At 33.8% G+C, this 15,607-nt stretch overlaps 2 protein-coding genes and 1 non-coding gene across 4 annotated transcripts; 2 read left to right on the top strand and 1 right to left on the bottom strand.

The window, feature by feature from the left end:
• The first annotated feature begins 28 nt into the window (after positions 1-28).
• Positions 29-3,286, top strand: La (La autoantigen-like). Its single transcript, XM_078191194.1, has 8 exons — positions 29-67; positions 133-539; positions 652-1,005; positions 1,100-1,242; positions 1,328-1,412; positions 1,522-1,776; positions 1,854-1,992; positions 2,196-3,286. Exons 2-8 carry the CDS (start codon positions 153-155, stop codon positions 2,279-2,281), a joined length of 1,449 nt encoding a protein of 482 aa, XP_078047320.1. The 5' UTR covers positions 29-67; positions 133-152; the 3' UTR covers positions 2,282-3,286.
• LOC144478582 (small nucleolar RNA U6-53/MBII-28) lies at positions 2,047-2,127 on the top strand. Its single transcript, XR_013495370.1, has one exon. It is a non-coding gene; the product is annotated as a small nucleolar RNA U6-53/MBII-28 (small nucleolar RNA).
• Positions 3,287-3,406: 120 nt separating the features above from the next.
• On the bottom strand, positions 3,407-15,341 carry LOC144475354 (uncharacterized). Of its 2 annotated transcripts, XM_078191171.1 has the most exons (17): positions 15,238-15,341; positions 14,943-15,125; positions 12,894-13,107; positions 12,573-12,686; positions 11,872-12,360; positions 7,517-11,753; positions 7,300-7,366; positions 7,113-7,184; positions 6,007-6,196; positions 5,802-5,918; positions 5,556-5,732; positions 5,318-5,485; positions 5,159-5,251; positions 5,030-5,072; positions 4,834-4,946; positions 4,628-4,758; positions 3,407-3,826 (listed from the first exon to the last, which is right to left on the bottom strand). In XM_078191171.1, exons 3-17 carry the CDS (start codon positions 13,029-13,031, stop codon positions 3,808-3,810), a joined length of 6,168 nt encoding a protein of 2,055 aa, XP_078047297.1. In that variant the 5' UTR covers positions 13,032-13,107; positions 14,943-15,125; positions 15,238-15,341; the 3' UTR covers positions 3,407-3,807. The 2 variants fall into 2 exon arrangements, with proteins under 2 accessions (XP_078047297.1, XP_078047307.1); XM_078191181.1 differs by lacking the exon at positions 15,238-15,341 and having other exon boundaries at positions 12,894-13,062; positions 14,943-15,185.
• Positions 15,342-15,607: the final 266 nt, after the last annotated feature.

Below are 15,607 nucleotides of genomic sequence, written 5' to 3'. Positions count from 1 at the left end.
CTTCCGGTTTCGTGAGCATAGAGGCACGTGTGACTCATGCTGTTTTACGTTTAATTGTTACATACAAGTAAGTTTGGTTTTTCATTTTATAAATAATAGGACGCAGTAAAATTACTTTAAACGAGTGCTCAGTAGAAAAGAAAAACGGAGCAATGGAAAACGGAAAAAAGGAAGTTGACACTGAAACCGTGAATGCCTCGAGCGATGAGGTTAAATGCGAGAAGCCGGTTTCTACTGTCGAAGGAAATTCGTCGAAAGATGAAAAAACTAAAGAACCTTCCAGCGAACCTTTAACGAACGTAAATAATGACGACAAGGATAACGAGGCTAAATGCGAGATTCCTGTTAAAGCAGATGAAAATTCTACAAAGGGTGACAAAACTGAAGAGCCATCCGGTGAACTTTTAACTAAGACAAAGAATCAGGACGAGGTTAAAGGCGATAAGCCTGTAAGTGAAGTTGAAGAAAATTCTACGGAGAATGAAAACACAGAAGAGCCTTCCAGTGATCTCTTAACTAAGATAAAGAATCAAATTGAGGTAATATTTCTTAGTATGGTGGTAGAATCCCATTTACGTGAATTCTGTTGGAAACAACTAGTTCATGTAACCAGGTAGATTCGTGAATTTTAATAATCGTATTCATTTGTAGTTTTATTTCGGAGACGTTAATATGCAAAGAGATAAGTTTCTCATTGAGCAAACAAAATTGGATGAAGGATGGGTACCGATGTCTGTTATGTTAAACTTTAAAATGCTGACCTCGATAAGCAAGGATGTTAATACAATACTGAAGGCATTGGAATCTAGTGAACTTATAGAGATATCGGAGGATAGAAAGAAAATTCGTCGCTCACCGAAACATCCATTACCTGTTTACGATGAAGAATATAGAAAAGCACAGGAAGCCCGAACAGTTTATTTAAAAGGATTTCCATTAGACGACACAAATATTTTTCAACTTAAAACCTTCTTTAATGCTTTCGAACCGTACGAGAATATTATTGTAAGTGTTTTCAATTTAAATATTCCTTGTTTAAACTTGAAGGAAACTGGCAAATTAGTGTTTAGATTTTCAGATGATTTTTTTTATTTAATAGATGAGGAAATATTCCACGTTAGAGAAAAAGTTAAAGTTCAAAGGATCTGTCTTTGTACAGTTCAAGACATTGGATGATGCAAAAGCTTTTATGGCTAGAGAATCAGTCAAGTATAGGGATACTGTATTAATCAAAAAATGGTCGTAAGTACAATAAATATTTTTAAATTACTATGCATTAAATTTGATTGATTGCATATAATTGAATATGTGTCATTTAAATTTTTAGAGCTGATTATACCACAATGAAGGCAGCAGAAAGGGAAGACAAAAGGCAGAAAAGATCTGAGCAGAAATCAAAGAAAAATTACACTGTTAGTAGCAATCAATTATCTTTTGTACCAAAAATAACGAGTCATTACACATTGCACCATTAGTGATGTTGTAATACATAAGTTTATTGAAAAATTTAATTTCTTTCAGGGATCAGAAAAAATGACTGTAGAAAGTGGAGAGGAAAATGAAAAAGAAAAAGAACCAAATTTACCTAAGGGTAGTGTAATTCACTTCACCAATGCACCTGAAAAATGTACAAGAGAAAATATTAAGGAATGTTTAGGTCAACTTCAAGCCAGTATTGCATATGTCGATTTTAATATGGGAGATAATGAAGGTTGGGTGCGCCTACAAGAAGAGAATTCTGCAAAAGTTTTAGTTCGTAAAATGAAAAACAATAAAGTAAGCAACTAAAGCAGTATCGATATATAATTTATTAGTTCAAAGCATGTAAATATTAATTTAATTTATCTGAAAAGGTATTGATAAACAAACAAGAAGTTGTGTGCCGAATTCTTGAAGGCGAGGAAGAAGAGGAATACTTAGAAAAAGCAAAACTAAAAATTGCGGCACAAAGGCAAACTAAGTTTGTGAGAAGGAAACGGACAGGCAAAATGGGTAAGTTATTGCAATATTCAGTAATAAACATAACGGGCACAATTTTTATTAATTATATAATGATGCTTTGCCATGCTAATACTGAGAGATCATCTGGATCTCGCTGAGTTGAACTCAAATTATTTACTGAATAATTAACAATTGAGTATTTTATCGTTAATCGTCAGAGTACAAATATACAATTTACGAAATCTGTATCTTAGGTCGCAATGCACAAAGGGGTATGAGGAAGAGGCGTAATAGCGATACCAACGACGCAGTCCCCGTTAAAAAAACAGCTGTCGAGTAAATGGGAGAATATAGTTAATGACAAGCCAAACAAATTCCACACTATTTCAGCTATGTATATTAATCTTATTTTTGTTATGTGAACGTACCACAGAGTCACGTGTATAGATTCTAAAAGATAGATGTTACACAGCGACAAATTCAAAGTAGGCTTCTACTTTATGCGCATATTTTTTGTTACATGTGAGTAGTGTGTATATTATTTAGACGGTAAAAATACGACACTTTTTTTAAATTGTTCATTTTTTTCACTGTTGTGAAATCCCAATGAATAAATGTACCTGCGATGCAATAAGATTATTGTACCTCAAGAATCATAAAATTCATATACTCTGTTGTGTTTAGAACATAAATATTACTTACAGCTGTGTCGCTTGTTTTGTAAACATATTCCGGTAGTTATTTTTCTGATATTTATACAATTTATTTGCCCTACAGAAGTCATTGAATTGACCGACACATGAGAAACCTGATCGTAAATATTTACGAATAGATTATAATTAGTAATTATATGTCCCATCTATTTTAATAATATAAACAGTTTCGACAAAATTAGATTTGCACAGATTTGAAATCATTTTGTCCTTCAAAACAAGTTTTTAACAAAATGTTCAACGTTAATTATTTTATATTGTAAAGAGATATATGTAACAATTATTTTATTTTCAATCACAAAATCAATTTGATTTTGTTGTAATGCAAACAATAGATATTATTAGTTTTGTTTACAGAATTTGTTGTCAAAACTTTCCTGTCTCACTCAGTGTGCAGAATGATAGTAAAGACTGAATAAATGGATAAATAAAGTTAATTACACTTCACATAACTTTAGGTGCAGCATATTAAAAATACGTTCATTTAAAAAATTCTCATTTTTTTTTCTAATAACTTAATTAAATACGTACTGATTGCAATTTCTTTATATTATTTTTACAAAGGGTTTACCTAAACTCAATTGGTTATTAAGAATTGATCAAAATAAATATCTTTCCATGTTCAGAGTATATTTATAATATTTTTAATTCAAGGTCTAATTTTATTCTTCTTATTGTAATATGATATATTTAGAACTCGAATTTATTCATGTTGACGTTTTAATTGAGGTTATAATTAAAAAATACGAATCTTTTATGTCTACGACAATAAATTATTGAATAATTCTCTATAATTTATTGTTTTATTCATACAATGATTATCGCACTTTTAACAACTTATATATTAATTTTTTTCGTAGCAGAACTTTCGAAAGGCAGTGCATAATGATTCTGTACACTTAGACTGCAGTTTTACTTTATACAGAATGCAAGAAGTAGGTATAAAAATGTATAACGAAAACAGTTTCGATAGAAGTAATAGTATATACAATAATTACAGCGTGTTTCAAGTAAATTGAAATTACTTAATGAAGACTCTATTAAACTCTCTATAACTACTATATCGGCATTCAGAAGACTTGAAAGTGTAGACATCTTGTTTTCTTGAGTTTTTGTATTACTGAAGTCAGTAGAATGAAAAAGATAACTATCATTATGATAGCGAGAAAAACCTGCAATATATAAGAATTATATAAGTCATAAATATGTCTTATTTCCAACTTTCTATGAAAATATAGAAAAGGATGCGTTTAAAACATTTAAAAGCAATACTAATGTTTTACAAAGCTAATTGTACTTAAAGCAAATAAAAATTTTAATAACAGTTAAATAAGGAGAAATATATCAAGTTAGCAAAAAAAATTTTATATAAAAAGCATATTTTACAAGTGTCTATCAAAATATATTTTTACAGTAAATTTTAAAATAACGTTAACATATTGTTTATATCATTCACACTTATATTGTAGTTTGCCGCTTAGATTATCAAAATGTACATACAATTAAAATAAAGAGAAATGTAACATTTTTGCACTATATCCATCTTGAAATACATAATGCAAATATCGTTACATTTTGTACTAGAACAATTATTAATAAATTCTTATAGCAGATACTATAAAATTGTAACTGTATATTGCAGTCTTTTATACTAATTACGAGAAAACAGACTTTTCGTATTACGAACAATAATATGAGAATTATTTTCTTAGAGATATCAATAATTCAGTTTTTTACGTACAAATCTGTAATGTTCATCTTTTACATGATTACACGATTACACCCCATAACTCTAAAAATCATTCATTCTTTTTTAATTTGTAAAGATACAAAAGAATGTTATTTTTATAAGTATCTAGATTTCTGTTCAAGTGGTCATGTTAATTTTTAGACCATAACTTATTAGTAAGTAATAATAATTTCACTTCTAATTGTTTTCTAAATATCCTAGAGTAAAATTAAATCATATATACTTCGTGCGTGTTAAAGCGCTCCCTCCTTTTGTTGGATCCATCATGCGATCCCAGTTGGTGTGACCAACCACAAATCCCACAGCACGCATTTTTTCTTGCTCCTTTCGTTCTTCTAAATCTGCCCACCTTACCTAGAATTTAATATAATATTGAGTTTGTTATATTATAAAATGTTAAAAATATTATCAGAGGCTTGATCTACTTACGCGTTTTTTGCCAGAAGTGTCCTCCATGTTGTAATAATCAGGAACTTGAAGGAAATCTTTCATTGTTTGAACTTTTCCCTCATTTTTCTTCTTTGCAAGACCGTCCAAACGGTCTGTTTAATATATTAATATCATTATCATAGAACAAAGAATTTTCTTTTCTGCCACGTTATACAATACATTTATTTAGGCTTACCTAACTTATCTTCGGCTTCCATGCGTTCCCATTTACTTACTCCCTTAAAGTTATAATTTTAACATTACAATCCTAATTATATTAGTCACATTTTTTTGTTATGTTTGTTAAATATAAACAAAAACTTACAACACCATCCTGAACATCCTCTTGACTATCTTGACTATCTTCATTTTGTTCAGATACTTTCTCTTGTGTTTCTTCACTATCTTCCATGTGAACCTGCAAGATATAAATATAAAATACGATTTTTCTATAATCATTAGTAAACCTATTTATAAAACTTACCTCTTCAATTGCTTGTTCCTGTAGCATTGAATTAACATCCAGCTTTTGGTGATAACTCGGCGTTGGCTCAAAATAATCTATAATCCTATTTATTTCATCTTCCGTGCGATTGTGTATGTTTCTTTTCAAACAGATTTGTAAATCCATCTCCATTTCACATACATATACCTAGAAAAAGAAATATTTATAAATGTACAGCATTAAAAAATAAATTTACATCCAGCACAATAGAACCTACTTTGAAACCTTTGGTTTTAGCAAAGCTCCACATTTCTTCGTAGTCGGAGATCTTTTCATTAATACAGTCTAGTATTATAAAATTGAAGAAACCATCGGTGATATTTTTCTTAAATGCCTTTACTAATGATGCTACATAACTTTGCTCCATGGCTTCCTCATATTCATAGACCATTTCCTGAAATATTATTTCATTTGTTAGATTCAACCAATTGGCATTCGACAGTTGTATAACTAGAAACTATACCTTGACTGTTACTTTCTTGCCATTATCGTCAGTAGATTCGATTTCTTTTTCAACTAAGAAGTAGTCATCAAGGCTCAAAATCCTTGGTGCAGAGCCACCTTGCTCTACTTCTTTATCCTGTAAAAATAAAAGAAGAATGTACACTTGAATGGATACAATGGATATTAAAATGAATTTGATTCAGAAAACTATAATATCAATTCACCTTGATAAGTTTTGCAACAAATGATTTTCCACTGCCCGGAGGACCCCTTAGGATAATAGCTATTTTTGGTGGTCTGTTCTGGCGACCAGGAGCACACAGTAAGTCATCCACCATTGTGGAGTTTGGTGTTTTCGCCAGCTCCAAAGTCTTTGGCGCAGGTTCCACCACATTGTGTTGAACGTCTGTAACACTGTAACACATAACTTTAATTTATTGTGAGTTCTCAACAAACTAGTCTGTAATTGTAAATGTATTATTCAACAAAATATAATAAACCTCTTATATAACACAAAAAAACAAAATCAGTAATAAAATGTAAATGATTGCGAGTATATAATAATTTATACATTAAATGTGCTTTTGATATTTGTAGGATACCTTCTAGTTCAGTTATAAATGAATACTTTGCACAAGGTATTAAGACGTTGAACGTATTTAAACCATAGTAGAGAAAACGTAAATGCTTTTTGAAGCAATCGTTGATGATATATGAAATATGTAACAATATGAAACTCCTGAAAATGGTGGATATTTTCCAGGGCACCCATTATTAGATAGAGAAAGCTTAAACTACAAGAAACACATTCACACATAATACAAATATATAAAAATAAAACATGTTTGTATTATATTTATTATTGTATGTTTCCTGTGTTTAACTTTGAACTTCCAAATTTTTTAATGACGACAAAAACGTCATCGATATGTTGAAGAAAAATCAAACTTGTAAACATATGGAAACAAGTCCTTCGAGTACTTTAACTAGTATTGTTAATTATATAACCATATACATAGACAAGCAGATTGAATAGGTAATGAAAACCAGTGGTTTTCAAAATTCTTTATCGAGTGCCAACACAGACACTGTAGGCACAAACACAGTGTGCTTATGTCTCTTAACAGTCTGAAGACAAAGCAAAGTTTGCATAAACAAGTCTTCATACTTTATGCAAAATGCAACGTTTGTCTTAACTAATTTGTAAATGGATACCAATGTTATAACTCGAGTCCGTGGAAGAACACAAAATTCGTAAAAGCATTTATTTTACATTGTATCGAAAGGACCAAAACCGTTAAGGCGGATTTTAATAATTAGTGCCACATACCTGCTGTCTGGTGGCTTTGTCTCAACGATGTTCTTGTTTGTGTTCTCCTGCCAGTTTATATTTCCTTTCGATCTAAAGAAAGTTATATACTTTTTCAAATGAATATAATTCATATATTCGCATAATATATTGTATTTACATATATATGAATATGCACAAAAGATATACTTATTCGTTGGTACTGTACCTGTCTTCATCTTTATTTTCTTTGTTTGTTTCCTTTTGAGTTTGTTCATTTCTTTCTCGTGTTCTTTCTACATTTCAGAAAAGAAAAATAGTTAACGTAAATGAGGGTGTTTCTGATCACACAATTCTCATTAAACTTGGATGAAATGTCTACTTATGATAAACTACTATGAGAACAACGTAATACTCAAGTTAGAAAATGTTGGACTACAAATTACCTTTATTAGCTTTCTTGTTATAACGACTATCTTGATCTTTGTTGCATAAATGATCAAATATCCTGTCTTCTTTCGCTTTATAATTTTCTTTTTCCCTGTAATCCCTTTCAAGCTTTTTATCGTCTATATAGTCTTCGTTACTCCTTCTGTGGCCATAGTCACTCATTCTCCTATTATCTGATTTTCCAGAATAATGTTCGTATCTTCTTATTTTTTCGGTATACTCTTTCAAATTCTGTTCACTTTCTTCCCAGTTTCTAAAGTCTTTCGTCGGATGCACTTCACCGTCTGGTATCAGTGGCTTTAAATTACCATGTCCATAATCGAAACATTGTACAGGAGTTAAGTGATCTTGGATCGATGACCGAGAAGTATGAGCATAGTCAATTACTTTAGCAGGTATATGATCAACGAATTTTTTATCGGCGGGAGCTCCACCGTGATTATAATTGAATTGCTTTTCTATGCAAAACTCTTTAACAGGTGTACATCTAACATGAGGCTGACGATTGTCCATTGGCCGCTTCGCGTACATGTTAGAGCTGTTAAATTTCGAGTACTCAGATCCTGACGACGATTCTCCAATTGTCAATTCACTCATTGTCTTATCCGTTCTCATATCTGGTAAATTGAGTTTGGATGCATCCAAAGGAGATCTCCTTTCTATATTACTTATTAAACTTTGATTAAATGATTCACTTTGCATCAGTTTTTCATTGTAGCCAAATTCTTGCACAGATCTTTGGTCAATATCACCTAAATTACCTTTACTATATGATTGTTTCCATCCCGAACCTTGGACATTACTAGCATCAAACTTTCCCTGTTGTATATTTTGATCCTTACACTCAAAAACTCCGCCACAGCCACGAATATCAGAAATGCTTTCTGCATTTTTAGGACCCATGTTAAGTCCTCTACCATCAAACTGTCTCTCCCGAGTTGTGAATAAATCATTTGGACCACTAGTTGAACCTCGTGGGGCAAAGTATGCATCACTTCCACTTTGTGGTACTGGAGTTCCATCAGCAGAAGTGTCACATAACTTTTCACTAAATCTACTTGGAAACGGCCCTTCATTTGTACCCTTTGATCCGCTTGGACTTCGCTGGTAAGGTCCCTCATTGCGACGCGAACCAAATAGTGTGTCATTAGGACCAGAGAATTTAAACTGTCCTTCATTCAGTCCCCTCGAAGCAAACTGCATATTATTAGGACCTCGATTATCAAAAGATACGTCATTCGATCTACCAGGTATAAACGGTCTGTTAGATCCTTGAGGTCCAAATTGTCCCTCATTAGGTCCTCTGAGACTAAACTGAGCATCGTTAGGTCTCCTTTGTCCAAATTGTCCATCATATCTGGGACCAAATTGTCCAATACTAGAACCTCTAGGTCCGAATTGTCCACTACCAGGACCTCTTGGTCCAAATGGTCCATCAATAGGAGTTCTCTGTCCAAATGATCCGTCACTAGGGCCCCTTTGGCCAAAGTGTCCATCAGCCGACCCTCTTGAACCAAAAATTCCGTCACTCGGTCCTCTTGGTCCAAAAGATCCATCAACAGAACCTCTCGGACCAAACTGACCATCATTTGGTCCTCTAGGACGGAATTGTGAGTCATTGGATCCTCTTGTGTCGAACTGTCCATCGTTGGGACCTCGTGGGTCAAATTGCCCATTGTTTGGTCCTCTTGGACCAAATGGACAGTCACTGGGACCACGAGATCCCAATGAATATGAATTCGGACCGACAGAATTGAATGGCATGGGACCTCGGGATTCAAACATAGGAAATCTGTTATCGCTAAGACCTCTGGGTGTAATAAAGGGTGTATTTGGTCTGAATTGCATTCCTCTTGGACCAAATGCAGGATCAAAATTATCTCTGGGAGCAGGACAATCTGGATTATTTATGAATGGTTGCGAGGAAGACTCTTTTTCATCATGCATTTCATTTATTCGCCGTAGAGGTTCATTATTTTCGGTAGTCTCTGTGGTAACAGGTCCCAAATTTGGTAATTCAGGAGGAGGTTCCATATTTAAGTCTTCTGGTTTTGGATCATTTTCTCCCATAAATGGTAAAACATCCGCTTTCCTGATATCGTTTTCATTATTTGGTAAATCTTGATTAGATTTTATTACTTCAGGTGTAACTTTATGAGTACTTTGTTCTGGAACAACATAATTACTAGATGATTTGTCACTGTCCATAACGGCATTGGCGTCAGTTTGTGAATTACCTTCAGGAAACTGATTATCAGACCATGGTGTTTTTTCCAATAATGGAATATCGGTTGGTATTGAGTAATTGGGATCAGGATCATCTTTGCGTGTATTATCAACATTATGTTCATTAAGTTGTACTGGGGAAGATTGATCTTCTGCACTAAGAGGTTCCTTACCATCTTTAGCTGTATTTGTGTCAGTACCTAGATTTCCTATGTCTAATCTTGGTTCGATGTTCACGTCTTGTACTTGTTGTGAACTGGTTCCCCTAAATGGTATACCACCATCTCTTGAATCAAATGAATTATTACGACCAAGACTTGTGGGGCACCGTGGACCAAAGTCAAGATTTGGACCTTGAGGTTTGAAGTCCATAGGCATTCTAAAATTACCAGGCCCAGGGCCACGAGGACCGAAATTATTAATTCCAGAGTTTTTCAGAAACAGAGAATCGCCAGTTATTTTCTTGAAACTCTCGCTCAATGAACCAACGTTGCTACCCTTATCAGAGTCAAGATAACTAGGTCTAAAAACATCCAACGCAGCTCTTCGTTTTTCCATAAGCTTCTTCAATTCTGGCGCTAGTTTATCAGATGGTTCGAACTGATTATTCCTACTGAAAGCACGAGAAACATTTGGAAAGCTGTCGCGTCTATCGCCTATATCTTTTTGATCAAAACGATCCATATTGTTTCTATTGAATCTGTCTCCTGCTGGACCGAACGATTCATTGTTATTGGCACCAAATCTATCGTTCCCTCCAAAACGCTCATTCGCAGGTTCATTTCCTTGCCCAGTTCTTTCAGTTGATAGTCCAAATCGTTCACTTGCAAACCTATTATCTCCAGGTCCGAATCGATCGTTCCCAAGTCCAGGTCGATCATTTCCTAAACTGAATCGATCATTTCCGGGCCCGAATCTATCGTTTGAATTAAACCGATTACTACCCGGTCCAAAACGTTCACTTCCGGAAGCGAATCTGTCATTATTGAAATTCATTTTCTGCTGATTGAATTGATTGTTTCCATGTTCTTGATAATTTCTATCTTCTCTTCTAAACTGATCATTTTCAGGCGGTCGTTCGTCGTTAAATTTATAATTCTCATTTCGTTGACCGTATACATCGTTAGATCGAAATTGATTACTTTGTTGCTCAATAATTCCGTCACGACTAAAACGATCTGGTGCTATACCGTCTTTTTGCCGATTGGGTTCACTGCCGCTGAAGTTATTTGGATTCATTGAGTCGAAGTTATTCATAGAACCACCTTGTCCTAGACGCTCGTTAGTGGCATGATTTCCATCGGGACCACTCGCGCTACTTGGACCATACGACGGAGGTCTTCCTTGCATGTTGGATGGAACCGGTGGACGTACATTGGAATTCTGTCTGTCGTTCGAAAAACCAGGCGGCGGCTGAGAGAAATTCGGTGCATTGGGAAAATTTGGTGGTGGCTGTGTGAAATTCGGACGGGGCATTTGTGTGGGTGGTGCACCAAAAGGTGGTGGAGGCACACCGCTTATGGATTGGAAATTGGAAATGCCTGATACGTTCATTCCTGCATTATACTGTTGTGCCCACTGTTGCGAATTCCAAGGCGACGAAGTCATCGCGCCAGAAGACATAATATTCATGGTAGCCGGTAACTGAGCCATTGACAATTGTGAGGTTTCTTGAGGAGTAGGTGCCATGGTAGATGTTTGAACTGTGGATGTTACGGTCTCTGTAGCTGGTGGTGGCGGTGGTGGAGGAGGAACATTAGCGTTTTGCTTCGTGGTTAAACCAAGAGTTTTCCCAATGCCTAACAAATTGTTGATCAAGCCTTGGTTTTCTGTGCTTGACAGAATGTTCATTATTTTATCATCACCAGGTAAACTTTTAGTCTTCTCTACTTCTGTCTTGGCAACAGTTTGCTTTTGCTGTTCGCGTTTCTTACGCATTTGTTCTCGTCGTTCAATAAGCTTCTCCCGCCAAGATGTCCATTTCGCTTCGTATTGTTTGTATTGCGTCTACAATAAAATAATACTTGGTTTTTGGAAAAATTAGAATCAATGCTACAGTACTCTTAGAATTCTTAATGAATACTTCAAGCTCTAGCAGATACTATGTAATCGTAATATCACTTACCTTGTCAGGATGATTTGCATTTTGTTCTTTCCACTTATTAAATTGTTCCTCCCACTGTTTAAACTGAGCGTCGAACGTTTTCTCAGCCTCGGTTAACTCGTCGTCTTCAACTTTCAACTTTTTAGCACTATTACATTCACTAACGCTACTACTACCGCGTTTAACGGTTAATGTATTTTCTTTACTACTATTACTACTTTCGGGAGGCAATGGTGGTTGATTAGGGGGCAAGGGGGGATTCTGGGGACAGTTCTGTACACTAGTTTGCACTGTGGTGTTCGCATTTTGTTTAACAGGAAATAATGGAAGATTGTTCTGATGTGGCGGAGGCATGCTTGTAAACTGATATGTATTCATTGTGGTTGGTGGTAATGGTGGTTTTGTATCTTCTTTTGGAAGAGGTGGTGGAGGTTGTGCAATTGGTAGCTGGGTCACCTGTGTTGCCAGACCCATGTTCTGAGCAGACATATGCTTCATAGTTTCCTGATACTGAAACAAAATTGAATCAATAAATCTACAAATCGACTTAATACAATTACATAGTCTCTTACATATAAAATGAATTAATATTTAAGTTTTAATATTAATGATTATTGTTCTTTAATTTTTCATCAAACACAAATCACAATTATAATTAAAAAATAATTACTTAGGTATACTCCAACTTATAGCATTCGACTACAGAAGAATCTTTTACGTACCTTTTCTCCATACTGAGCTTGCCATTGTTGGTACTGTTGTTGCCACTGTTGCCACTGAGTCCAATTTTGTTGTTGCGCGGCTGCCCATTGTTCTGCTGTATATCCACTAGGTGCCTAATAATAAAAATGAAATATATTTACATTCTAATATGCTGTTGTTGTACCATTTAATAAAGAATGAATTAACATAGCCACAGTTATAGTTTTAATTTAATGAAATATGTATTGCAAAATTTAACATAATGTGATTAATTGAAGACTGATTGGTTTTAGTTATAATTACAAATGTGTTATAAATAAAATCTTTAATGTGATACTTACTGGTTGACTATAATACTGCATATATGCTTGCATCATAGCCATGGGATCAGCTCCTGGTGCAGCATAACCAACTGGTGGTTGTGGCATTGGAGTGGCAACAGCACCAGCTGACAATTGCCATTGGTTCCAATTTTGCATTCTTTTAACCCTCTCTCCAGCAAATGGTTTGCTAGTACATTCCAAACTGTTTTAAGGGCTGCAGTCCGTTTGGACGCTAGTTTGTATTTAAAGAAAATTGTTATACATTTAATGCAATTACATGCATGTAATTTATAGTAAGTAACCCTATCAGTTTATACTTTCATGGTACAGCCACCAATCATACATACATTTGAATATAATTAATGTAAAAAGATTGAGAAAGTATTTACCTGAAATATTTGATATATTATACATTAAGAGTAATCTGGGTAATTTCAAGAAAATTCCTCTTAAATTTATAACAATTGGTAGACAACCAAGTATTGTATTAGTATAATAAAAAATATTATTAAAAAGTATTATATTCTTATTCTATGTGTAATAGTTTCTAGGAAATGAAATACATATCATTAAATAAATTATTATTAAAACAACTATTGAAGAATTACATTTAAATATATAATTAACATAAAATCATGTAAGTATGGGTTATTATTCTGCATCAGCGTCAAATATTGCAATATAATAATATAACACTTCGGTTTATAAACTGTAGGTATTGCTATAAACGTGTTTGTAGTTGATTACTATAGATAAAGAAACCGTGAATATATCTTTTACTTGTTCTCATAGAAAGAAAAAAATAATGAATATGCAATACATATTCTTGAAAGGAAGATTTAAATATGTATCAGAAATAAATACATATAAATCTTTTACACAAGATTACAAGTTCAATTGATATCCATCGAATTTTCTTTCTTTAATCAAAACAAGCAGATATAAGCATAAAAACTAAAGATAAAAGAACTGTAATGATTGAGTTGTCAAAATATTTGTAAAAGTAACTAAATCATTATACAGCAAATTGATCTAGCCAGTTAAAGCAAAATGATCTATTAGACAAACATTATGTTTAACGTATTATTAACATATTATGTTGTTCTAATAAATCTTGATGTTAATTTGCTGGATAATAAAATAAAAACCTTTGCGATGATATAATTATTTGCATGTAGCTTGTAAAGATTTGCATAGAGACGTAATAAAACAGCATGTACAAAAACCATTTTAAATAACTTCTCTGAAAATACAAATATGTATAATTGGTATATGTGTACTACCATTAAACTTTGTAATGATAGACAAAACTTATAAAGAAGTTGAATTATTTTTTATTAATATGCACAATATAGATATTGTGCCATACTGAAAATTCATTCTATGTTCGACCCAAAAAGTGTTTCACTGATAAAAAATCAGACACTTTTCTTCAATGACAAACATTAACGTAGATAATAGTCCATCTTAATTTTCTTAATTAAAATATTCAACATGTAATTATGAACATTTTACATCGCACCTTTTTCATTTAATTTTATTGCATCACAATGTGAGCATAGTAGAGAAAGGGTTGTTGCACTGTGCGCGCAAATTTTTCATTTATTTGGAGGAAGGAACTTCCTACTGCATCAAGAATGAAATTAGGTCAAGTAAATTTATTTGTCGATATGCAACATTTAAAGGGCAACGAAATTAAGAATTTTACACATATCCTGGGCATGAACTATCAAAATTATGAAAACTCGTCGACTAATTACAATAAAACAATATAATCCTATGAATATGCGGTGACAAGCACCTCGACGCTATCGCCATGATTATTGGAAGCGAGGAATAACTTGTTCATTTTGTGGAAATATAATTGTCGCTGTTACAAAATATAATAAACGAAATAACGTTTTCGTCAGTTTCTTCTATCGATAGAAAACATTTTTATACGAATTAAACCATTTGAAGAGTCACGATATCGTTAATTATTGAATGCGATATACCGCATTCTTATAAAAGTGAACGAAAGTAGAAAATATTGTAGTGAATAATTGAAAATTTAGCAATGCTACTCACGACTAGATCTCCAGAGAACAGCAACACTTTCGGCTTAAAATTCACAAACACCGCACGATACGTTTCACGGTACGTAATGAAAATTGATACGAAAACGTGAAAATTGACCAGAATGGCGGCTGGTGAAGCGCTTTGCTCTTAGCTGCCCTAGCATGTGCCCTTCGCGATTCAGGTTGTCCAGCTCTGGAATTGACATACAATGTATTTTCGTGGCTCGGCTTTCTGACGTGCGAATTCTTTACTGCGCACACCATTTTTATATCTACATACACTAATATGTACAGTAATGTCTCACCATATGAGCCATTTCTACCTCATCATATTGCACCTTTTTATCCCCACCATTTTAATGCGCCAAGCGTGTAGATGAGCGAAAAGGGTAAGACCACAAGCACGGTGGTGTGACTTGTCCACATAAAGTTGTGCTGATTTCACGTTGTCTTGCTCACCCACTGTTTTTCCTCTTCTTTTACTGTGAAAAGAGCTCTGGATCACCAGTCAATTATCAGCCAATCAGAGCAAAGAAAATCTTGAGCGCAGCCTCGAGGCGTGCAGGAATAGAACCCATTATTTTTATGACATTGACTTAAAGTTGATTATTTAATGTTTAGATGGCGCAACTATCGCAAAGATAAGTCACGATAAGAATTTTCCAATCTATGTCT

This window comes from Augochlora pura, chromosome 2, assembly GCF_028453695.1.
Source record: "Augochlora pura isolate Apur16 chromosome 2, APUR_v2.2.1, whole genome shotgun sequence".
NCBI lineage: Eukaryota > Metazoa > Arthropoda > Insecta > Hymenoptera > Halictidae > Augochlora > Augochlora pura.
The sequence above is the reverse complement of the archived record's forward strand: the minus strand, read 5'-3'. Positions and strand labels throughout refer to the sequence as shown.